Genomic DNA, 14,954 nt, shown 5'->3' on the forward strand with positions numbered 1-14,954 from the left:
AGGTCTGAACCAGGACTAAACCAGGACTGAACCAGGACTAAAACAGGTCTAAAACAGGTCTGAACCAGGACTAAACCAGGACTAAACCAGGACTAAACCAGGTCTGAACCAGGTCTGAACCAGGTCTGAACCAGGACTAAACCAGGACTAAAACAGGACTGAACCAGGTCTGAACCAGGACTAAACCAGGACTGAACCAGGACTAAAACAGGACTAAAACAGGACTAAAACAGGACTAAAACAGGACTGAACCAGGACTAAAACAGGACTGAACCAGGACTAAAACCAGGACTGAACCAGGACTAAACCAGGTCTAAACAAGACTGAACCAGAACTGAACCAGGTTTAAAACAGGACTGAACCAGGACTAAACCAGGACTAAAACAGGACTGAACCAGGACTAAAACAGGCCTGAACCGGGACTAAAAAGGGACTAAAAAGGGAGTAAAACGGGACTTAAACCCGGTCTAAACGGGGTCTTGTGTCTCAGCTCCATCAGCACCGGCGTTTGACCCGGGCTCAGTCTCATCACTGCTCCGACGAGGAGAGGAAGAGGAGGAAGCTGCTCGCACGGAAGGTACTTCAAAATAAAACACTACAGAATAAAACACTTCAAAATAAAACTCTTCAAAATAAAACTCTTCAAAATAAAACACTACAGAATAAAACACTTCAAAATAAAACTCTTCAAAATAAAACACTACAGAATAAAACACTTCAAAATAAAACTCTTCAAAATAAAACACTACAGAATAAAACACTTCAAAAACACTTCAGAATAAAACACTTCAAAATAAAACACTTCAAAATAAAACACTACAGAATAAAACACTTCAAAATAAAACACTTCAAAATAAAACACTTCAAATAAAACACTTAAAAATAAAACTCTTCAAAATAAAACACTACAGAATAAAACACTACAGAATAAAACACTTCAAAATAAAACACTTCAGAATAAAACACTTCAAAATAAAACTCTTCAAAATAAAACACTACAGAATAAAACACTACAGAATAAAACTCTTCAAAATAAAACACTACAGAATAAAACACTTCAAAATAAAACTCTTCAAAATAAAACACTACAGAATAAAACACTACAGAATAAAACACTTCAAAATAAAACACTTCAGAATAAAACACTTCAAAATAAAACACAACAGAATAAAACACTTCAAAATAAAACACTTCAGAATAAAACACTACAAAATAAAACACTAGTGAATAAAGCCCTTCAAAATAAAACCCTAGTGAATAAAACACTTCAAAATAAAACACTACAAAATAAAACACTAGTAAATAAAGCCCTTCAAAATAAAACACTAGTGAATAAAGCCCTTCAAAATAAAACACTGGTGAATAAAGCCCTTCAAAATAAAACACTGGTGAATAAAACACTTCAAAATAAAACACTAGTGAATAAAGCCCTTCAAAATAAAACACTAGTGAATAAAGCCCTTCAAAATAAAACACTGGTGAATAAAGCCCTTCAAAATAAAACACTGGTGAATAAAAACACTTCAAAATAAAACACTAGTGAATAAAGCCCTTCAAAATAAAACACTGGTGAATAAAGACCTTCAAAATAAAACACTAGTGAATAAAGCCCTTCAAAATAAAACACTGGTGAATAAATCCCTTCAGAGTAAAGTTCTGTTGTTGTTGTTGAACATTTTAATGTGAAACTCGTTTTTGTTTTTCAGAAATCTCGACAGTCTGCGTTTGAGAACGAGGAGGAACTGTCTGTGCGGAACAACAACAACTCCGGTCAGGACTGAACCAGGACTAGAGCAGGACTAAAGCAGGACTAAACCAGGACTGAACCAGGACTAGAGCAGGACTAAAGCAGGACTGAACCAGGAACCAGGACTAAACCAGGACCAGCAGGAGCAGGACTAGAGCAGGACTGAACCAGGACTAAACCAGGACTAGAGCAGGACTGAACCTGGACCGAACCAAGGACTAAAGCAACTAAAGCTGGAATAAACCAGGGACTGAACCGAGACTGAACCGAGACTAAACCGGGACTAAAGCGGGACTAAAGCGGGACTAAAGCGGGACTAAAGCGGGACTAAAGCGCGACTAAAGCGCGACTAAAACTGGACTAAAGCGGGACTAAAGCGGGACTAAAACTGGACTAAAGCGGGACTAAAGCGGGACAATAAAAATAATAAGTCTGGTTTGACTCCAGATGTTTGACTTTGGGATCTTTCTTCTCCTTTCCTCTCCAACACTGCGGAACATTCCAGACCCAGGCTCCGACAAACAAGACAAAGACACAACGAACTTTTATGAATCTCAAAACTATTCAGACAAAACTGCGACATCTCCATGGAGACGAGGACGGGACAGACGCTCAGAAAAGTGACACAGTGCAGCTTTAAAAAGAAAGATTTTACTCATGACTTTTTTAGTGTTTTTAGTTCAAATGTTTTACTCTTTTAGACAGAAGTATATCATTTTAATTTTATTTTTCCTGAGCTTAAAACACGTCAACAGGTATTTAGAAAAACATCGCCAAAAATTGTTTCGTCTTGTTTTTTTGGTTTTGTTTTTTTGAAGAGTCGAGTAACAAATTTTGATTCCAAAACGTGACCTAAACCAGTTCTGACTCTTGTGGACGCTGGTGTGTAAATTTTAATACTTTTCTCGTTTTTATTTTTTGTAATTTCAAGTGTTTTTCTTCAGGTTCTGGGGCGAGTTCTCCTCCGACGTGCCCCTCGTCTCCTACGCCGCCCCCTACAGGTCAGTGCTGGAGTCTCAACGTTTAAAAAAAAACTAAACAAAAAAAAAGAAATGTAAATAAACAGAAAGAAAACAACTCCTTAAAACAATAAATCAGAGGAGTGGGTTTTGTGTGATATTTGCTTTAACACAAAAACTGGACAAAAATATTCAGATGAACTAATTTGCATCTGTAAATTTAACCTTTTGTAATTTAAATGTTTAATCAGCTGTTCTTTAAATGTTCAGTGGTGGGTTGTGATTGGATAAAGTTGATCATGTGACGCTTCCACACGGACCAGGGGGCGTGGCTTAAAAGATCTGGAATCAGGACTGAACCTGAACCTGAATTTATAAATGGTGGTTTGGCTTTTGAGTTGATCTAAATTCACAAATTAAATAAATAAATAAAGATGCTGCGTCCTGTTTGTGTGTGGAGGCGGCGCGTGTGACAGTCTGCTGTGAGTCTTTAAAACAAACATTTAAAATCATCTCAACTGTGTGTGAAATCAGACCTGACACTTGAATGAATTAACACAGTCATTTCACACACACAGTGATTTCACACACACAGTGATTTCACACACACAGTGATTTCACACAGTGATTTCACACACAGTGATTTCACACACACACACTGTGATTTCACACACACACACACACTGTGATTTCACACACACACACTGTGATTTCACACACACACACAGTGATTTCACACACACACACACACACAGTGATTTCACACACACACAGTGATTTCACACACAGTGATTTCACACACACACAGTGATTTCACACACACACACACAGTGATTTCACACACACAGTGATTTCACACACATTTCACACACACAGTGATTTCACACACACAGTGATTTCACACACACACACACACACACAGTGATTTCACACACACAGTGATTTCACACACACACACACACACAGTGATTTCACACACACACACAGTGATTTCACACACACACACACAGTGATTTCACACACACACAGTGATGATTTCACACACACAGTGATTTCACACACACAGTGATTTCACACACACAGTGATTTCACACACACAGTGATTTCACACACACAGTGATTTCACACACACACACACACAGTGATTTCACACACAGTGATTTCACACACACAGTGATTTCACACACATTCACACACACAGTGATTTCACACACACACACACACAGTGATTTCACACACACAGTGATTTCACACACACAGTGATTTCACACACACAGTGATTTCACACACAGTGATTGTGACAAATGTCCAAAAGTATTGAGACTTTTTTTCTGCTCTTAAAACTTGAATCATATTCACACATTCACATTGGCATTAAAGCCTCAGTCACATTTAAAATTCTTCTCTCCACTGGAAACGTTTCAATCTGAAAGTTTGAGACAAAACAGCAAACTGTAGTGTCCTAACATCTGTAACATCTGACCTGCTCCTCATCTCCTCTCTCCTCATCTCCTCTCTCCTCATCTCCTTCTCTCCTCATCTCCTTCTCTCCTCATCTCCTCTCTCTCTCTCCTCATCTCCTCTCTCCTCATCTCCTTCTCTCCTCATCTCCTTCTCTCCTCATCTCCTCATCTCCTCTCTCCTCATCTCCTTCTCTCCTCATCTCCTTCTCTCCTCATCTCCTCATCTCCTCTCTCCTCATCTCCTCTCTCTCCTCATCTCCTTCTCTCCTCTCTCCTCTCTCCTCATCTCCTCATCTCCTCTCTCCTCATCTCCTCTCTCCTCTCTCCTCTCTCTCCTCATCTCCTTCTCTCCTCATCTCCTCATCTCCTCATCTCCTCATCTCCTCATCTCCTTCTCTCCTCATCTCCTTCTCTCCTCATCTCCTCATCTCATCTCCTCTCTCCTCATCTCCTCTCTCCTCATCTCCTTCTCTCTCTCCTCATCTCCTTCTCTCCTCATCTCCTCTCTCTCCTCATCTCCTCTCTTCTCTCCTCATCTCCTCTCTCCTCATCTCCTCATCTCCTCTCTCCTCATCTCCTCATCTCCTTCTCTCCTCATCTCCTCATCTCCTCTCTCTCCTCATCTCTCTCTCCTCATCTCCTTCTCTCTCCTCATCTCCTTCTCTCCTCATCTCCTTCTCTCCTCATCTCCTCATCTCCTTCTCTCCTCATCTCCTTCTCTCCTCATCTCCTCATCTCTTCTCTCCTCATCTCCTCATCTCTCCTCATCTCCTCTCTCCTCATCTCCTCTCTCCTCATCTCCTTCTCTCCTCATCTCCTTCTCTCCTCATCTCCTCCTCTCCTCTCTCCTCATCTCCTTCTCTCTCTCCTCATTTCCTCTCTCCTTGTCTCCTCTCTCATTTCACTTGAGTCCTAGTTAATGCTTTCTTGTCTCCTCCTTTCTTCTCTCCTCCTCTCCTCGTTTCCTCCACCCTTGAGTCGTAGTTTTAACCCTCTCTCTCTTTCTCTCTCTTTCTTTCTTTCTTTCTCTCTCGTCTCTTGTGTGTTTCTCATCAGAGCATGCTCAGTTCTGACGTGTTTCTGGGTAATGTAGGTTTTTTTTTTCCTAATCTCGACTCGTCCCAAACTTCACTCCTTCCACAGACGAAACCGACCCGAAAGACCACACACACACACACACACACACACACACAAAAAGATTTAGAAGAAGAAGAACGAATAAAAAGATTTAAATCCTAATTAGACTTTAAATATTTTTAAAGTGTCTCTGTGAAGGAACGAAGTTTAAGACGATTCACTGAAAATACAAAATGATCAAGATTTAAACTGAGCGAACTCCAGATCTAAACCAGGACTAAACCAGGACCAAACCAGGTCTAAACCAGGTCTAAACCAGGTCTGAACCAGGACTAAACCAGGACTAAACCAGGACTAAACCAGGTCTAAACCAGGACTAAACCAGATCTAAACCAGGTCTAAACCAGGACTGAAACAAGGACTGAACCAGGTCTAAACCAGGACTAAACCAGGACTAAACCAGGACTAAACCAGGACTGAACCAGGACTAAACCAGGTCTAAACCAGGACTAAACCAGGACTAAACCAGGACTAAACCAGGACTAAACCAGGTCTAAACCAGGACTAAACCAGGACTAAACCAGGACTAAACCAGGTCTAAACCAGGTCTAAACCAGGACTAAACCAGGTCTAAACCAGGACTAAACCAGGACTGAACCAGGACTAAACCAGGTCTATTCTAAATGAAACTTGTTTGTGGATCTGGAGTTCGGTCTCGTCTCTTGGGTCTGTCTGCGTCCATTTTGAGTCCCTGCCTGATCTGCCTCACGTGCGTCTGCACGCGCTCAGACGGTGTCGCTACGGCAACGACCACACGGGCAAACAAAGAAAAAGTACCGTTATATTAACGAGGGTAAATTTTGCCACAGATTTTCCAGGTAAAACATTAACATCACCGTGGAGACGAGCAGAAAAATGACTTGGAACAGCTTTATACGGAAGCCCTGAGCGGCAAACAAAAAGGCGCATTATTTGGGCTCCATGTTTTTTTTTTCCCCACCCCAAAAAAAAACAAAACTTTTTTTTTTTTCTTTAACTGTTCTTTTTTAATTAATTTATTTTTTTTTTTTTTTTTTGCACCAACAACTTAAAAAAAAAGAACGTTTCTTGTCATTTTAAAATTAATTTATTTATATATATTTTTTGCACAAACATCGTTACACTCAAATACTACTGAGCCTTTTCCTCCACATATTCAGCTGTACGGAACTTTGGCATTTAAACGAATATACTGAGAAAACACTTGCGCTCTGGAGTGTTTTTTTTTTTGTTGTTTTTTTTTCCCATCAGCCACGTCAACAGTAAAAATGAGTAAAAAAAAAATGTTGGTGAAAAAAATGGAGCCCAAATTAGTTTGTATTTTTTTGTTTTTAGAGAGAGCTGTTGGTGGAAAAAAAAAAAGGAACTCAAATGACATGCCTCTCTTTTTTTTTTTTTTTTTTTTTTTAATTTATTTTGTATTTTATTTTTTGGGGAGGAACTGTTGGTGAAAAAAAGGAGCCCAAATAATGTGCCTCTTTTTTCTTTTTCTTTTTTTTTTTTTGCCGTCCAGGGCTTCCGTACATTTAAGTTGAAGTTAGTGAAGTAAATTTTCACCACTGACTCGTGTTTGTTTATTTAAAAAAAACAAAGAAAATGCAGCCGGAGCGACGCAGATCAGGCAGAGACTTTTGCCTGGTCCCTGTGTGTCTGTGAGCGCAGTCCACGTCACGCTGTCCAAACGGGTGAACAGGGTCAAAGGGTCACAGGGTCAAAGGGTGAACAGGTGATGCACGTGAAGGAAAAGCTCCATTTTTAAAGTGTTTTTATTTTCATTTTCTTTTGTCGTCTTTTGCTTCAGAGCTTTGCAAACACGAAGAGCTTTTCTTCCTGTTTTATCAACTCTCAGACTCGGTTGATAAAAGCTTTTTATATTTTTATTTGTTTATTTATTTATTTTTAATTATTTTTGGGGTCGTTTTGCTGCAGACAGGAAGTAGATGGCGGCTGCTGACATCACTTCCTGTTGCTCTGCTTCTCGTTGTCAAAGTTTTTGTTCAAGATCTGAACTCAAAGAACTGCTGTTATAAAGACTAAACCAGGACTAAACCAGGACTAAACCAGGACTAAACCAGGACTAAACCAGGTCTAAACCAGGTCTAAACCAGGACTAAACCAGGTCTAAACCAGGTCTAAACCGGGACTAAACCGGGACTAAACCAGGACTAAACCAGGTCTAAACCAGGTCTAAACCGGGACTAAACCAGGACTAAACCAGGACTAAACCAGGACTAAACCAGGACTAAACCAGGACTAAACCAGGTCTAAAACTAAACCAGGACTAAACCAGGACTAAACCAGGACTAAACCAGACTAAACCAGGACTAAACCAGGTCTAAACCAGGACTAAACCAGGACTAAACCAGGACTAAACCAGGACTAAACCAGGACTAAACCAGGACTAAACCAGGACTAAACCAGGACTAAACCAGGACTAAACCAGGTCTAAACCAGGACTAAACTGGGACTAAACCAGGTCTAAACCAGGACTAAACCAGGTCTAACCAGGACTAAACCAGGACTAAACCAGGACTAAACCAGGTCTAAACCAGGACTAAACCAGGACTAAACCAGGACTAAACCAGGACTAAACCAGGACTGAACCAGGACTAAACCAGGACTAAACCAGGACTAAACCAGGACTAAACCAGGTCTGAACCAGGACTAAACCAGGACTAAACCAGGACTAAACCAGGTCTAAACCAGGTCTAAACCAGGACTAAACCAGGACTGAACCAGGACTGAACCAGGTCTAAACCAGGACTGAACCAGGACTGAACCAGGACTAAAACCAGAACTAAACCAGGTCTAAACCAGGACTAAACCAGGTCTAAACCAGGACTAAACCAGGTCTAAACCAGGAACTAAACCAGGACTAAACCAGGACTAAACCAGGAACTAAACCAGGACTAAACCAGGACTAAACCAGGACTAAACCAGGACTAAACCAGGACTAAACCAGAACTAAACCAGGACTAAACCAGGACTAAACCAGGTCTAAACCAGGACTAAACCAGACTAAACCAGAACTAAACCAGAACTAAACCAGGACTAAACCAGGACTAAACCAGAACTAAACCAGGTCTAAACCAGGTCTAAACCAGAACTAAACCAGGTCTAAACCAGGACTAAACCAGACTAAACCAGGACTAAACCAGGACTAAACCAGGACTAAACCAGGACTAAACCAGGACTAAACCAGGACTAAACCAGGACTAAACCAGGTCTAAACCAGAACTAAACCAGAACTAAACCAGAACTAAACCAGGACTAAACCAGGTCTAAACCAGGACTAAACCAGAACCAAACCAGAACTAAACCAGAACTAAACCAGAACTGAACCAGGACTGAACCAGGACTAAACCAGGACTAAATCAGAACTAAACCAGAACTAAACCAGGACTAAACCAGGACTGAACCAGGACTGAACCAGGACTAAACCAGGACTAAACCAGGACTAAACCAGGTCTAAACCAGGTCTAAACCAGGACTGAACCAGGACCAGGTCTGTAGTTGTGGTCTGGTCTTTATGAAGCAGTTCTGGTTCAGTCTTTTTTCTCAGACGTTGCCTCCTCAAAGTTTTTCTCCTCAAGGAAAAAAAACAAAACAAAAAAAACTTTAGAGACGCGACACGAAGTTCTGCTCCTCGCGAGTCTGAGCTCCGGGTCAGAGGTCAAAGGTCAGAGGTCAGAGGTGTTTTTAAAACCCGCTTTACGGTTCAGAAAAACACAAACGTCACGTGAACGTCGAGGAGCTTTGACGACGCACGTTTGAAAACCAAAGTTCATATTTTGTCACATTTCTGACGCTTTTCGTTTTTCCGCAGGCGCCGCCCCCCCTCCTCCTCCTCCCCCCCTCCCCCTGTGGCTCCTCCCCCTGTGGCTCCTCCCCCTGTGGCTCCTCCTCTGGCGGTCGGGCGGCTCTGCTCAGCTCCATCCAGAGCTTCAGCAAAGTTCACCTGAAGAAGGCGGAGACGGCCGACCGCAGCCAGCCAATCATATGACGGGAAACCGGGACAGGCCACGCCCCCGACCGGGACCCCAGCCAATCACGTGATAGGCACCCGAGCGCAAGCCACGCCCCCGACCAGGACTGCAGCCGCCAAATACAGAGACTTCTCCACGATGACCCGAGCTTCTCCATGATGACCTGAGCTCTTTTACAACGACCTGAGCTCTTCTACAATGACCTGAGCTTCTCCACAGCGACCTGAGCTCTTCTACAACGACCTGAGCTTCTCCACAGCGACCTGAGCTCTTCTACAATGACCTGAGCTTCTCCACAGCGACCTGAGCTCTTCTACAACGACCTGAGCTCTTCTACAACGACCTGAGCTCTTCTACAACGACCTGAGCTCTTCTACAACGACCTGAGCTTCTCCACAGCGACCTGAGCTCTTCTACAACGACCCGAGCTTCTCTACGACGACCCGAGCTTCTCCACAACGACCTGAGCATTTCCACGACGACCTGAGCATTTCCACGACAACCTGAGCTTCTCACGACTGAACGACCTGAGCTCTTCTACAACGACCTGAGCTCTTCTACAACGACCTGAGCTCTTCTACAACGACCTGAGCTTCTACAACGACCTGAGCTTCTCCACAGCGACCTGAGCTCTTCTACAACGACCCAAGCTTCTCTACGACGACCCGAGCTTCTCCACAACGACCTGAGCATTTCCACGACGACCTGAGCTTCTCCACGACAACCTGAGCTTCTCCACAACGACCTGAGCTCTTCTACAATGACCTGAGCTCTTCTACAATGACTTGAGCTCTTCTATAATGACCTGAGCTCTTCTACAATGACCTGAGCTCTTCTATAATGACCTGAGATTCTCTACGACGACCTGAGCTCTTCTATAATGACCTGAGCTTCTCCACGCGACCTGAGCTCTTCTGCAACGACCCAAGCTTCTCCAAGACGACCTGAGCTCTTTTACAACGACCTGAGGTGTCTCACTGGAGGTTTGAGGAAAATCCATGTGTCATTTGTTTTTCAAAATAAAAATAAAAAAAATTTACAAAACAAAAAAAACTAAGATTTTTAAAATTACTTGTCTCCAAAACCGAAATGGAAAAACAGATAATGGACTGAACCAGGACTGAACCAGGACTGAACCAGGACTAAATCAGGACTAAATCAGGACTAAACCAGGACTAAACCAGAACTAAATCAGGTCTAAACCTGGACTAAACCAGGTCTAAACCAGGACTAAACCAGGACAAAACCAGGTCTAAACCAGGTCTAAACCAGGACTGAACCAGGACAGGACTGAACCAGATCCAGGACCAGACCGTGATTGAGACCGGGACTGAAATTAGTTCAGTCCTGGTTCAGTCCCGGTTCAGTTTTCTGTTTTTTCCATTTTTCATTTAAACACAAAATCGAAAACTGAAAAAACAAATCTTTATTTGTTTTTTGTTTTTTTTTTCATTTTGGTTTTGGAGACAAATAATGAAGAAAATCGTTGTTGTTTTTTCCTTTATACTATTTTTGGTTTTATTTTGAAAAACAAATGAACGAACGACACATGGATTCACCAATCAGCAGGTCCCAACACTGCGCCAAACCAGACCAAGCCACGCCCCCCAGGCCACGCCCAATGAAGCCACGCCCACCACTCTGCACTTTGGAGGACTTCCTGTCGGCGCTGTGCCCATGTATGGTCGTGTTCCTGCTGGAGGGGCCCGGGCTCATGGACAAGTTTAATATCGTCGTTTTGAGAAGATGAGAAGTTTAAACATGACGAGTGAGACGTTTGTGACGTTTGTGACGTTTGTGACGTTTGTGACGTTTGTGACGGCGAAAAACACAAATAAATCAAATAAATCAAGACTTTCACTTCAGAGTCTCTGCACAGACCCGGGATTATTTCAGAGCTCAACTTTAAATCACAAGTTTGATCTAAAACGACGTCAAAAAGAAACAAGAGCCACGAGGACTGAACCGGGACTAGACCGGGACTAAACCGGGACTGAACCAGGACTGAACTTGGACTGAACCAGGACTAGACCAGGACTGAACTTGGACTGAACCAGGACTAGACCAGGACTGAACCGGTACTGAACCAGGACTGAACTTGGACTAGACCGGGACTAGACCGGGACTAAACCGGGACTGAACCTGGACTAGACCGGGACTGAACCTGGACTAGACCGGGACTGAACCTGGACTAGACCGGGACTGAACCTGGACTAGACCGGGACTAAACCGGGACTAGACCAGGACTGAACCAGGACTAAAACAGGACTGAACCAGATCTGAACCGGGACTGAACATGGTCCTGGTTTGGGACTTTGATCCACGTCTTGGGCTCAGGTTGAACATTTCACCAGTTTTCTGTGTAAACCTTGATTCAGAATGATTATTTCCACGTAAAGTCCACGGAGAATATTTACATTTTTGAATGATTTAATTAAAATTTCAGATGGTGTGAACGTGTGGAGTGAAGAAGAAGAAGAAGAGGAGCAGCTCAAAGTGTCAAAACGCTCCGAAGAAACTTGTCTGTGCGGAAAAATCTGAACAAAACCCAAAGAAACAGAAACATCAGCAACACTACGCCCATATAAGGACAAACCCCGCCCCCTACACACCTGACCACGCCCACTTCCTCTGTAAATAAAAACAAATAAAAGAGATTGTTCTATTGTCAAAATGTCTTTTTCTTTCTTTTTCTGTTTGTTTCACTTTGTTCTGATGCTGGAGACGCTCACACAAGAGAAAGGAGACGAGGAAAGGTGACGAGGGAAGGAGACGAGGAAAGGAGGCGAGGAAAGGTAACGAGGAGAGGTGACGAGGAAAGGAAGCAAGGAGACGAGGAAAGGTGACGAGGAAGCAAGGAGATAAGGAAAGGTGATGAGGAAGCAAGGAGACGAGGAAGCAAGGAGATGAGTAAAGGTAACGAGGAAAGGTGACGAGGAAGCAAAGAGACGAGGAAAGGTGACGAGGAAGTAAGGAGATGAGGAAAGGAGACGAGGGAGCAAGGAGATGAGTAAAGGTAACGAGGAAAGGTGACGAGGAAGCAAGGTGACGAGGAAAGGTGACGAGGAAAGGAGATGAGGAAAGGAGACGAGGAAAGGAGATGAGGAAAGGTAACATGGAAAGGAGACGAGGAAGCAAGTAACTGGGAAGCAAGGACACAAGGAAGCAAGGTAATGGGAAAACAAGGAGGTGAGATAACAGGGAAGCAAGAAGACGAAAAGAAAGAAAGTAGTCCTGGTTCAGAACTGGTTTAGTCTTGGTTCAGTCCTTTGTTGACTCTGTATTTAAAAAAAAAAAAAAAAAACTCTTGACACTTGATTTTTTTTCCCTTCATTTCCCATTTTATTATTATTTTTTGTCTCAGACTTGTCTGTGATTGGTTGAATGAGCTGTCAATCAAACCCAGCTGTTCTCTTAACCAAACACGTTTGTTTACGTTCTTCTGAGCCAATCACACGACACTACAGCCGGGGGGGCGGGACTACGGTGCCACGGGTTGACTGACAGCTGAGACCGACCAATCACACAACAGTATTCAGAAAGTACACATTTCCCAAAGAGTACTACTCGAGTAAAAGTACTAATAGGGGAGATTCAGGAAGTTCAGGAGGAGGAGGTTCAGGAGGTTCAGGAGGTTCTTGAAGTAGAGGTTCAGGAGGAGGTTCTTGAAGTAGAGGTTCAGGAGGAGGAGGTTCAGAAGGTTCAGGAGGTTCTTGAAGTAGAGGTTCAGGAGGAGGAGGTTCAGGAGGTTCTTGAAGTAGAGGTTCAGGAGGAGGAGGTTCAGAAGGTTCAGGAGGTTCTTGAGGTAGAGGTTCAGGAGGAGGTTCAGGAGGTGGAGGTTCAGGAGGTTCAGAAGGAGGAGGTTCAGGAGGTGGAGGTTCAGGAGGTTCAGGAGGAGGAGGTTCAGAAGGTTGAGGAGGTTCTTGAGGTAGAGGTTCAGGAGGTGGAGGTTCAGGAGGAGGAGGTTCAGAAGGTTCAGGAGGTTCTTGAGGTAGAGGTTCAGGAGGAGGTTCAGGAGGTTCTTGAGGTAGAGGTTCAGGAGGTTCTTGAGGTAGAGGTTCAGGAGGTTCTAGAGGTAGAGGTTCAGGAGGAGGTTCAGGAGGTTCTTGAGGTAGAGGTTCAGGAGGACGTTCAGGAGGACGTTCTTGAGGTAGAGGTTCAGGAGGTTCAGGAGGAGGTTCTTGAGGTAGAGGTTCAGGAGGTTCAGGAGGAGGTTCAGGAGGTTCTTGAGGTAGAGGTTCAGGAGGTTCTTGAGGTAGAGGTTCAGGAGGTTCTTGAGGTAGAGGTTCAGGAGGTTCTTGAGGTAGAGGTTCAGGAGGAGGTTCTTGAGGTAGAGGTTCAGGAGAAGGTTCTTGAGGTAGAGGTTCAGGAGGTTCTTGAGGTAGAGGTTCAGGAGGAGGTTCTTGAGGTAGAGGTTCAGGAGGAGGTTCTTGAGGTAGAGGTTCAGGACGTGTAGGTCAGGGGGTCAGGGGTCTAGGTCTAGGGTTTAGATCGGGTTTAGACCAGGTTTAGATCGGGTTTAGACCAGGTTTAGACCGGGTTTAGATCGGGTTTAGATCAAGGTTTAGACCAGATTTAGATCGGGTTTAGACCAGAATTATACCTAATTTAGACTGGGTTTAGACTGGATTTAGGTCTGGTTTAGTCCTGGTTTACTCCTGGTCTAGTCCTGGTTCAGTCTTGGTTTAGTCCTGGTCTAGTCCTGGTTCAGTCTTGGTTTAGTCCTGGTCTAGTCCTGGTTCAGACCTGTTCTTGATCAGGTAGTACTCTGGACGTGGTTGGGGTCTATTCGCTCGTGGCCCAGCACGAGTCCAGGACCAGGACCGGGTTCAGGTTCAGGCCGTGGGTCTGGACCACGAAGTAGACCGGGGAGTCCAGCTGGATCCGCGTATGGGTGTCTACGGCCAAACGGTGAGCGGCGTCCAGGAACACCGAGAGAGAGACGGAATAATTCCCCAGGATGGACGACGAGTACTCCACCACTCCACTGAGAAGAGAGGAAGAGGAGGAGCGTCAGAGAGAGTTGTTGGGGTTATTGTGGGGGTTGTTGTCGGAGTTGTTGTCGGGGTTGTTGTCGGGGTTGTTGTCGGGGTTGTTGTCGGGGTTGTTGTCGGGGTTATTGTGGGGGTTGTTGTCGGAGTTGTCGGGGTTGTTGTCGGGTTGTTGTCGGGGTTGTTGTCGGGGGTTGTTGTCGGGGTTGTCGGGGTTGTTGTCGGGGTTGTTGTCGGGGTTGTTGTCGGTTGTTGTCGGGGTTGTCGGGGTTGTTGTCGGAGTTGTCGGGGTTGTTGTCGGGGTTGTTGTCGGGGTTGTTGGGTTGTTGTCGGGTTGTGTTGTCGGGGTTGTTGTCGGGGTGTTTTGTCGGGTTGTTGTCGGAGTTGGGTTGTTGTCGGTTTGTCGGGGTTTGTTGTCGGTGTTGTCGGGGTTGTTGTCGGTGTTGTCGGGGTTGTTGTCGGGGGTTGTCAGGGTTGTCGGGGTTGTTGTCGGGGTTGTTGTTCGGGTTGTTGTCGGGGTTGTTGTCTGGGTTGTTGTCGGGGTTGTTGTCGGAGTTGTCAGGGTTGTCAGGGTTGTTGTCAGGGTTGTTGTTGGGGTTGTTGTCGGAGTTGTCAGGGTTGTTGTCGGGGTTGTTGTTGGGGTTGTTGTCGGGGTTGTTGTCAGGGTTGTCGGGGTTGTTGTCAGGGTTGTC

General features: G+C 44.3%; 1 protein-coding gene across 1 annotated transcript in view; it reads left to right on the forward strand.

Moving 5' to 3' along the window:
- Positions 1-11,945, forward strand: part of pxk (PX domain containing serine/threonine kinase) — a 36,708-nt gene extending 24,763 nt beyond the window's left edge. Inside the window, 6 exon segments of the mRNA XM_055158945.1 lie at positions 491-577; positions 1,707-1,770; positions 2,692-2,748; positions 9,112-9,132; positions 9,135-9,191; positions 9,194-11,945. Coding sequence (XP_055014920.1) covers positions 491-577; positions 1,707-1,770; positions 2,692-2,748; positions 9,112-9,132; positions 9,135-9,191; positions 9,194-9,288 — 381 coding nt within the window. The 3' untranslated portion in view covers positions 9,289-11,945.
- Positions 11,946-14,954: the final 3,009 nt, after the last annotated feature.

This window comes from Boleophthalmus pectinirostris, unplaced genomic scaffold, assembly GCF_026225935.1.
Source record: "Boleophthalmus pectinirostris isolate CB_2022bp ecotype Guang Dong unplaced genomic scaffold, ASM2622593v1 HiC_scaffold_23, whole genome shotgun sequence".
NCBI lineage: Eukaryota > Metazoa > Chordata > Actinopteri > Gobiiformes > Gobiidae > Boleophthalmus > Boleophthalmus pectinirostris.